The following is a 10721-nucleotide window of genomic DNA, read 5'->3' on the forward strand; positions in this document are numbered from 1 at the left end:
CTGCGCCACTTCTAGCAGCTCCCATTGGCCTGGAGCAGCGAACCGCAGCCAGTGGGAGCCGCAATCAGCCAGACCTGCAGACGCAGCAGGTAAACAAACCGGCCCGGCCCCCCAGGGGCTTTCCCTACACAAGCGGCATCCCAAGTTTGGGAAACACTGCTCTAGGACCTTTTAGGCATAGATTACTGCTGGCCCCATCTCCTACATTTTCATCCCAAGTAAAGAATCAGGATTTCCTGCAACATGAACCATGCTGAAGGGATTCAGTTAACAGTTTTGTTGCAGATATGACTATGTTTGTTTGTTAGTTAAACCAAAATATAAAGAATCCTTGCATTAAGAATTCAATTTATGTGCAAGGAGGCAAACTTTTAGTTTAATAGCTATGACAAGGTAGGGTGCTTTTCAGTCACTTTTTTATGTAAACTATTTGAGTATTAAACACAAGTGCAACACTGCTTTGCAGCATACTAACATGGTATCTAGACACTACAGTGATGGGTTCACTAGGACTTGACCCTGACCTCTCCTCATACCTCTGCAAGTTTGACTAATGTCTCCTCTGAAATGTTGCTCGTGTATTACACAGAAACCCTTCAAAACAAGAATTGGTAACATTAGGGAGGGCAGAGAAATGACAGGTACAGGTGAAGAGAATAGAATTTTACAGCATTCTTCAATTCTATGCAATACAAATTCTAAATTTTCAATAAAACAAGTTTCCTATTGCAACCAGTGTATTCCTAAACTAAAAAAAACAAAAAAACAGGAGTACTTGTGGCACCTTAAAGACTAACAACTTTATTTTAGCATGAGCTTTCGTGAGCTGCAGCTCCGAAGAAGTGAGCTGCAGCTCACGAAAGCTCATGCGAAAATAAATTTGTTAGTCTTTAAGGTGCCACAAGTACTCCTGGTTTTTTTTTGTTTTTTTTTGCGGATACAGACTAACACGGCTGCTATTCTGATTCCTAAACTAAGCTAGTGTTCTGATACCTATCTATCTATCTAGGCTAACAGACAGGTATTACCAGCTAAAAAAATAGCAGCTGCAGGAGTGAGAACTCTTCATTCCCCAGCCATCTCAATGATGTGTGAATTGCAAGACATAATTGGGACCATTTAGATGTTGATTATGAAAAGTGGCTCCTTTTTTCTCCACCCAGAAAATGTAATGATATAAAAAGATATTCTAATCAATTGCTAAAATACTGAAGGGCATCTCAAATATAATTCAATAATCAGTAAGCAGTCACTGACAGTCTGATATAGATGACTGCTTGGGTAGAAAAATGTCAGGGTTGTTATAAAATTATTTAAATTGATTTAATCCTTTAAACTGGTCAGTTTTTTTAAACTAAAAATTTCATTGACTAAACCAACTTGAAATTTGTTTATGCAAACAAAATTAGTATTATGTAACAGCTTTATAGTTCTTTAACTTGCCATCTGTTCAAATGGTGACAGATCCCACTCTCTCATTTTCAATTCCTGCTCTATTAAACTGTAGCTAGAGAGTCAGTTTCCATAGAGAGAATCCCACTCAGTTATGAAGATAATAAAACAGCAACATGTACTTATGAAGACATTTAATTTTTCTTCAGATTTGTCATTGTTTTGTTAATACTTCAATTTTCCTTTAAACTGCAGAATAATGAAGAAAGATCAAAAATATATCTAGAAAAATATTTTTGAAAGACCACAAGAATTGAGAAACTGATTATCACTTAAAAATAAAGTTATAATTTAACCATAATTGTTTTATAAGTCCCAGGCAATTAAACCTCATTCAAGAAGCATTTACTTGCAGTGAGGAAAGCAGTTTTACAGCCGTCAGCAGAGTGTCCAAAATGTCATCTGTTCTAACATGCAAGTGTCAATTTCAGATTACAACATTATACACCATATTTACAGTTTACACACGTGAAAATTAATATTTTATATTCAAATTTAATTCTAAAAAGTAATTTGTTTAAAAGTTATACAATTATCTTAAAAAACACATTTGAAATATTTTCCTTATAGTCAAACTTGATCTGAGAAGTACACATTTCACCTGAGATATGGACCAGTAAGAATGTTTCCTTCGTTCACTACCACAAGCAACACACCTTGAATTATTACTTTAATTATCTTTATGATTTTAACAACTTGGAATATGGTTGCAACTTCAAATATCAACAAAAACTTTAGTCATTTAAGTACACATGTGCATTGTGCAAGTTTGCTTTAAACCCTTTAATGACATTGCCAATAGATTTTACAGCCCTCCCACATACTGCTGTGACTTTCCAAGCTCAGAAACAGTTTATATAGGTAACAAACAATTTAGTCAGCAGTTATAACGAAGAATGTTGTAACTTACTTAACCAAGTGACACTAGATGGAGCATTATAAGTATTTCTAAAGTTCTCCATTTAAGATCTGGAAGTGTTCTTAAGACACTGGTTCGCAAGGATAGCTGTCCCTTTAAAAGTTTACAGTGCATGAGTGACCATTTTAACCCTGCCCAGACAGAACTCATTCTGGGGCTGTGAATAATGCATAAAACCCACGGAAGCAAGGTTTACACACAGAGCTGCAGGAATTAAGTCCCCCACCAGACGAAAAGAAACCCCAACTATTCATGCCATAGTAATAGCTGCAATTCCCCAAACATATATAGGGCAAGTGGCAATTCAAAGTTTGATTCTTGCTCTGGATTTGGCAACAGTAAGCCAGTTTTACAGGCAAAAAGGACAAGCTGTGGTATAATTATGTAGCACAGGAACCCAAGCTGGCTAGACATTGCTAAATGGTAAGAGCGCAAGATGAAAGCAAGCTGCCAAACATGTTAAAACAAACATAAGATGCCAGCACATCAGAGGAGACAGAGCACGGCACACTCGAACACTCTTTTAGAGTAAGCTGTTTATTATGGAGGAAGGAGAAGCAGCTATTAGTCATAGGGAAAGGCTCAATTTGGGGGTCAGTTCTGGGAAATCCAGGTCTGAGTCAGCCTTTACTGTGAAGGAGGCTGTAAAGGAAAAGAGTAGCCAGGTTGGGAGAGCATCTGGTGTCAATCAAGAACCTGTTACTTACAGCCAAGTCATCACCCAGCTTCATCTCTCCTTTTAGTGTGACCACTTTACTCTTTATATATACACTTTTAAGAAGTGTTTCTAGAAGCTGATTCAATGAGTGAAATAGGTCTTTTGGATGAAGGCCTGCTGGCACTTAAGAAAGCATATTCAGAAAAGAAAGGTTCAATCAGTACCTTCTCTTCCCCAGGTCCTGCATTACACACTACAAAATAAATTACACAGAAGCCCCACCAATTCTCTTTTAACCATAATTAAGTGAAGGGATAGGGGAAAAGACAGATATTTAGCTTGAAATCCAGTGAAAGGACACAGTCTAATTAGAGCTTAATCCTCCTTCTCCTCCCGGGGACATACTGTAGCACGTAGCCACTTTTAACTTCCATTAAATGCAACTTGAGGTCTCAAGTTTCAACTGGAAAACTACAGTCAGGGAAAAAGATTATGGGCACCATTGCCCTGCTGCACAAAGTCTCTAAAGAAGGGTTTTTTATTTGTTTGTTTGTTTTGGGGTGTTTTTTTTAAAGCCACAAGATGTAAATGCTGCCCAAAACTTTACAAAACTTCCCATCCAGAATTTTTAATCGGTTTAACTACACTAAGCCACACCTAAGATCAATTTCCCCCTCTAGAAAGAGATTTAAGGACAAAGAGACCAAAACGACAAGACCCTCACCCCCCAAAAGACAGGTCACCCCAACTAGCAGCAGATCTATTGCAACTTTAACTCTCCTGTGTTGAACAATAGCCCCTGGAAGCAGCAGCAGCCATTGTCACTGGAGACATGGGGCATATCATAATCTCTCAGGGCCGCCTGGCTGCAGGGAGGCCCAGGGAAGGCGGGATGGGGGAGAGCTGCCATAAAAGAAAGTTTTCTTTGCAGCATTATAAAGATGTGTAATAAAACTGTCACGGATGGCATTGTCACTTCAGACCCACAGTCAGCCACCTCCCGCCTTCCCTAGGAGTCAGGTCTGAAGGGGGGAGGAGGAGACTGGCAGAGCCAAACACAGACATGACAGCTCAGCGAAATCTGCCCCATCGGGGAGCTGCTGGCTCCGGTCACCGCTGACTCCAGGGACACCAGCTGGCACCAACAGGGGAGAAAGGGCTGGGTTGTTCCCGTGCCACGGGCACTGGCTCGGCAGCAGGCGACGGGGGAAGAGGGGCCGGTCTCACTGGGGAAAGTCCCCACCGGTGGGGGACTCAGGGACCGGAACCCCCCGGGGGGGGGAGCGGGGAGGGGAGCCCAGCCGGACCCCTTCGCTGCCTGGCAGCCCCGCAAAGACGTTTACTCCTCACCAGCTGCCACCTCTCGCAGCGCCTCCCGGGGGAGCGGACAGGGCGAGCGCCGGGCACAAAGGGCAGGGCGAGCCCTCGCCGCCTCCCGGTTGATCCCCGCCGGGGATGGGCGCCCCTCACCTTGTTGCCCTGGTAGCTCTCCAGAGCCCGGAAGGCGGTCTCGGTCAGCTTGACGTGCAGCACCGTGACGTTGTCCTGGGTGACCCTGCCGCAGGACACGCCGTACCTGCCCCCCTCCCGCAGCGCCGCCATCTTACACTGCCCCCCGCCCCGCTGCTGCTGCCACCGCCGGGGCTGCGCTGCCTGCCGCCGCTGCCGCCGCAGCTACAGCCATCCTGCTGCTGACGTACCAGCCACCCCCGCCAGCGCGCAGCCGCCGCCACGCCCCGCCCACTCAGCACAATGCCCCGCCCACTCCGGCGGGGACACGCCCAACGGGCCCGCCCACTCCGCCTATCGCGCCGCACGGAGCCCCCGCGGGACACGCCCACTGCACGAGCGGAGCCGCCCCGGCCGGCCGGCCGAGCCTGTGGTCCGGGGAGCCAGCACGAGCCTAGCTCCGCGCGGGGGGAGGTGCGAGGTGCTGACGTCAGCGGAGACTTATTTAATCATGTTTGATGTCATTATTGACGTTCCCAGCGACCGGGATTGAGCCTCTCACGAACCCCCCCCTCTCACGAGACTGTCCTCCCCCCGCGGGCGCTCTGCGCCCCCTCCCTGAGCCCCCGGGGTGGGGCACGGAGCTGGGAGGACGGGCGCACACCTGGGCCTCCCGCGCTGTCCCCGGGGCTGTGTCCGTGCGGGGGGAGGGGGTGTTAGTCACGGATCCGGGCGCACGTTCCGCACGCTCCCCACAGCAGCCCTGCCCCGTCAGTGCGCTCGTGTGGAGTCACCTTCCCCGCGCCTGACCCCGCGGGGGGCTGCCTGGCTGCGCGGACAAGCGGGGCTCTCCCAGCGCTCAGGCCGGCGGAGGGGGGACGCTCCAGCCGCCACTGCTGACTGACCAAACAAACCCCTTGTTCCTCCAGTGTTTGCGGAGCTGCCGCAACAGGAGGCAGATAGGGGAGCAGCGCCGTTCTTCGCTGCCCAAACTCTCTCGGTGTATGTTGTGATTCCCCATCAAAACTCATGCACACCCCCAGCTCTCTGTGACATGCGATCTGATTATCTGGCCCCTCTGTCTTTTCATGCTCCTTCTCCCCCTCGCCTGTGCTGTCTGCTGCGGTGTTGAATCATATTTGTGAATACAATTGGCCCACCACCTTCTCCCACCCAACCAAGGTGGTGTAGTTTGTTCATGTGTGGCTGAAATGGTGATAGAGAAATGTAAACCTCCTTGGCCTCATGCATCCATGCTGCTGCAACTCTTGGCTTCTGCGTCCTCTACAACATCACAAAATCCATGTCTTCCTCCCGAGACCCCAACCCACATCATTGGTTTTGTGGTTTACACCACCTAATTTGTCTTCTCCTGCCTCCATCGCTTTATCATCCTCTTGGGTTTCTGTAGACATCTGTCATTTAACTTGAGTTAATTGAGTATCTACATTAGGGCTTAGATTGATGTAGCTATTTCATTCATAGGTGTGGATTTTTCACACCCCTGACTAATGTAGTTACGGTGAAAGGGTGCCCTAAATGTTGAGGCCTTGTCTACATTAGGAAATTAGGTTGGTACAACTATGTAGCTCAGGGGTGTGAAAAATCCACACCCTCTGAGCTACACAGTTAAACCGTACTAACCCTCGGTTTAGACAGCACTAAGTTGATGGGAGAATTCTTCCATCAGCCTATCTACTGCCTCTTGGGGAGATGGATTTATTACAGCGATGGGAGTCTATGTGTCTATGCTGAAGTGCTACAGTGTCACAGATGTGCTGCTCTTGTGTTTTAAGTGTAGATGTAACCTTAGATTGTGAGTTCTTTGTGGCAGATGCTGTCTTTCTTTACATGAAAAAACAACGAGGAGTCCTTGTGGCACTTTAGAGACTAACAAATTTATTTGGGCAAAACTCACTTCATCAGATGCATGGAGTGGAACATACAGTAGGGAGGTATAAATACACAGCATATGAAAAGATGGAAGTTGCCTTATCAAGTGGGGGGTCAGCGCTAATGAGCCAATTAAATTTAAGTTGGAAGTAGGCAATTCTCAACAGTTGACAAAAAGGAGTGGAAATCACTTTTGTAGAGTTAATGAGGCCAGTGTAAACAAGGTGGCCCATTTGAAACAGTTGACAAGAAAGTGTGAGTATTTAGCAAGGGGAAATTAGTTTTTGTAAAAACAAGGAGGAGTACTTGTGGCACCTTAGAGACTAACAAACTGATTTAGTTTCTGTAGTGACCCGTCCACTCCCAGTCTCTATTCAGGCCTAATTTGATGGTGTACAATTTACAAATTCATTTCAGTTCTGCAGTTTCTTGTTGGTGTCTGTTTTTGAAGTTTTTTTTGTTGAAGAACTGCCACTTTTAAGTTTGTTACTGAGTGACCAGGGAGATTGAAGTGTTCTCCTACTGGTTTTTGATTGTTATAATTCCTGATGTCAGATTTTTGTCCATTTATTCTTTGGCATAGAGACTGTCCGGTTTGGCCAAAGTACATGGCAGAGGGGCATTGCTGGCACATGATGGCATATATCACATTGGTAGATGTGCGGGTGAACGAGCTCCTGATGGTGTGGCTGATGTGGTTAGGTCCTATGATGGTGTCCCTTGAATAGATATGTGGACATAGTTAGCATCGGGGTTTGTTACAGGGTTTGGTTCCTGGGTTAGTGTTTTTGTTGTGTGGTGTGTAGTTGCCAGTGAGTATTTGCTTCAGATTGAGGGGCTGTCTGTAAGCTAGGACTGGCCTGTCTCCCAAGGTCTGTGAGAGCGAGGGATAGTCCTTCAGGATAGGTTGTAGATCCTTGATGATGTGCTGGAGAGGTTTTAGTTGGGGGCTGTAGGTGATGGCTGGTGGTGTTCTGTTACTTTCTTTGTTGTGCCTGTCTTGTAGTAGGTGACTTCTGGCTTTGTCAATCTGTTTCTTTACTTCACCAGGTGGTAGCATGGGTAGTATCTAGTGGATTGTGGCATTACTGGCCAGGTGTCAATTTTTGTATTTTTAAAGAGGTCAGTCTCTAGCTCCTATGGTTTTGGAGAAACACTCGGTTCACATTTTTTGAGGCCAACTGAGGCTTGTCTATGCTATGGGTATGTTTGCACAGCAGCTGGCAGGGTGCTTCGCAGCCCAGGTAGACAGATAAGTGCTATTTCTGCTAACTATGCTAGCCACCCGAGCACAAACCCACCTGACCCCCTGGGTAAGTACTCAGGCTGCTTTACACTGTTTTAGTTGAAATGTCATCCTCCCCCACAGTGAAAGCAAAATAAACTATTTCCATAGAAGGCAACTGATAACTATGTCTACACTAGGGTTTATGCTGGTATAACTTTTTTGTAAGAAAATCACACCTCTAACTGAAATAGTTATGCCAATATAACTTTTCTAATGTAGACTCGGCCTGATGCACGGATGTATCTATAAGTCTGCAGTGAGCCTGGAAACTATTAACACAGATGCCCAGTATTGATAATTTAAATGTCATCTATTTAATTCCTCCTGTAAAAAAAGAGACAGAGAGTTACAGATCTGTACTTCTTGTTTAGGTGACCCAAGTCACCCAAATCAAGAAAGAGCCAAGCACAAGGAACCTAGGTGATAAAATACAACTTACCCTGTCTGCACTATGGTTTTAAAAATGTGTTAGTTAAAAAGTGTTAGCTAACATGTTTTTAAAATATGTCTTTTGTCCTAGGGTAGATGGCCCTTAGTGTCCGTTTGTTAGCTCGGAATCTTCTTCCGCATCAAATTCAACTCTTTGTCCTCTTCATCAAGGTCCTGCATAACTTGACTTTTACTACTGTCCTGCTCAGACACTGCACACTACTAATTCTGCTTTCTTCTGCACCCCCTTTGTTCCCTTCTTCCACAAGTGGCTGCACTTTCTTCTAAGCTGCTCTCTATTTCTGGACCGTCCTTTCTGATCCTCCATGTCATACGATCTCCCTACTCAAAATTCTTCCTCAGTATACACTTCTTTTGGCTTCTCTTGCCAATGATAGACCCCACTCCTGGGTCAAATTAGTAAAAATAAACTTTAGAATAATAACACACACTTATACACACACACACACACACACAGAACTAACACAATACATATGTGAAAAGAAATAACCTCTTGAATGTATAATGTGTAATTCTCTGCGGGTAAGCGTTTATCTTATTAAGGCTCCCTCTCAATCCTCCAAAGACCTTTTTGTTGGTATGCCTCCGTGCAATGCCCCATTGAAATCAAGTCTGTCAATACACATCTCTTTGCAGGACCCTAGAAAGAGTGTAAATCTTAACAGGACTGTGTCATTTAGTAAAAATGCAGGGACAAATAGGATATAGGTAGTAGACATAGCCAGTGGTGTCTTATAAACCAGGGGTTCTCAACCTTTTTCTTTCTGAGCCCCCCACCATCTGCCAACACGCTATAAAAACTCCATGGACCACCTGTGCCACAACAACTGTTTTTCTGCATATAAAAGCCAGGGCTGGCATTAAGGGGTAGAAGCAGGTCAATTGCCTGGGGCCCCATACCACAGGGGGCACCACAAAGCTAAGTTGCTGAGGCTTCCTCAGCCCCAGGTGGTAGGGCTTGGGGCTCTGCAATATTCCTTGCAGTCCTGCGTGGTGGGACTTTGGCTTTCTGCCCAGGGCCCTAATGAGTCTAATGCTGACCATGCTTGGCAGACCCACTGAAATTTACCTGTGGCCCCCCAGAGGGCCCTGGACCCTTGGTTGAGAACCACTGCTATAAACAACTCCATATATAGGTCTTGAAGTCATGGACTGTGTCATAATATATTTATGTAATGATAATACAGACCACAGATAGAGGAAGAGATAGAGGGGGAAAACATATTGCCAATGGGGCTTTTCCTACCTGGGAGAAGCCAGGGAATTCCCCCCTCTAAATCATCTGTTCCCTTACTCTAAACATTACTTAGCCTTGCACTGAGTGTATTTTCCCCCTCCTCCTCTTTCTATTTTTCTGTGGCTTGCATAATCATTTTCTCAACATTTTGGAACTATTTACCTCAGTTAATGACTTTGAGACTTTTCTGCTGCTTTTCCCTCTAGGACTCTCAAACAGCTCACTGCAGGAGCCCTGGCAATAAGACAGACATGTTCTGTCCAACCCCCTACTCCAAGGAAAGCAAAAAAAAAAAAAAAGCCTTGTGTGTGTGTGCTATAGAGCAGAAAATGAGATTTGATTAGATAGTCAGTGATCTTTGTTCTGATGAAAACAAACATTTTTAGCAATTGCAAAAGGAAAGCATGTTCCATATATAATCTGTTTTTGGGTTGTTTGTTAATTTCCCCATCTGAGGAAATGCAGTGATGTAAATAATCCTGAGCAAACCACGATTTGAGGACTTCAATAACTCAGACATAGGTTAGGGGTTTGTTACAGGAGTGGGGGGGGGGTGGTGAGATTTTGTGGCCTGTGTTGTGCAGGAGGTCAGACTAGATGATCATAATGGTCCCTTCTGACCTTAAAGTCTATGACTCTATGTAAAGTTTCACGTCATTTGTTCATTCACTTGGGGCCAGATCCAGGCCCCATTTAAAATCAATGAGCTCTCATTGATTTCAGTGGACTTTGGATCAGGTCCTGAAAGCTCACAGACAAAGTGAGTCTCATGAATGGTGATGGGGACAGCGGATGATCGTATCAAAGCTTTTTGTTTTACAAAGTGAGACCTAAGGGCCTGGTCCTGCAAATGGATCAATCATAGAATATCAGGGTTGGAAGGGACCTCAGGAGGTCATCTAGTCCAACCCTCTGCTCAAAGCAGGACCAATCCCCAGACAGATTTTTGCCCCAGACAGGGGTGGCTCCAGGCCCCAGCATGCCAAGTGTGTGCTTGGGGCGGCAAGCCGTGGGGGGCAGCAAAATACATAGAGCCACCCCTGGCCCCAGATCCCTAAATGGCTCCCTCAAGGATTGAGCTCACAACCCTGGATTTAAGCAGGGCAATACTCAAACCACTGAGCTATCCCTCCCCCTATCCTCCAGACCTGAGGATCCTGCACAGAGTTCCACTGAAATAAATGGTTTTGTCTACTGTCTACCACAGATCCAGGTCTTCTTTGGGCTGTTTGCACAGGGAAATAGACCAGAATAACTATTGGAGAATAGGTTTCAGGATGGTAGCTGTGTTAGTCTGTATCAGCATAAGCTTTCGTGGACTAAAACCCACTTCATCAGCCCACGAAAGCTTATGCCCAAATAAATTTGTCTCTAA

The 10721-nt window shown here is 45.4% G+C and overlaps 1 protein-coding gene across 1 annotated transcript in view; it reads right to left on the minus strand.

The window, feature by feature from the left end:
* Nucleotides 1-4687, minus strand: part of ELL2 (elongation factor for RNA polymerase II 2) — a 68700-nt gene extending 64013 nt beyond the window's left edge. Inside the window, exon 1 of the mRNA XM_039544107.1 lies at nucleotides 4500-4687. Within this exon, the coding sequence (XP_039400041.1) occupies nucleotides 4500-4631 (132 nt within the window). The 5' untranslated portion in view covers nucleotides 4632-4687. The remainder of the gene's footprint in view (nucleotides 1-4499) is intronic.
* Between the last annotated feature and the right edge of the window lie 6034 nt (nucleotides 4688-10721).

The sequence above is a fragment of the Mauremys reevesii genome, linkage group 6 (genome assembly GCF_016161935.1).
Source record: "Mauremys reevesii isolate NIE-2019 linkage group 6, ASM1616193v1, whole genome shotgun sequence".
In the NCBI taxonomy this organism is placed as follows: domain Eukaryota; kingdom Metazoa; phylum Chordata; order Testudines; family Geoemydidae; genus Mauremys; species Mauremys reevesii.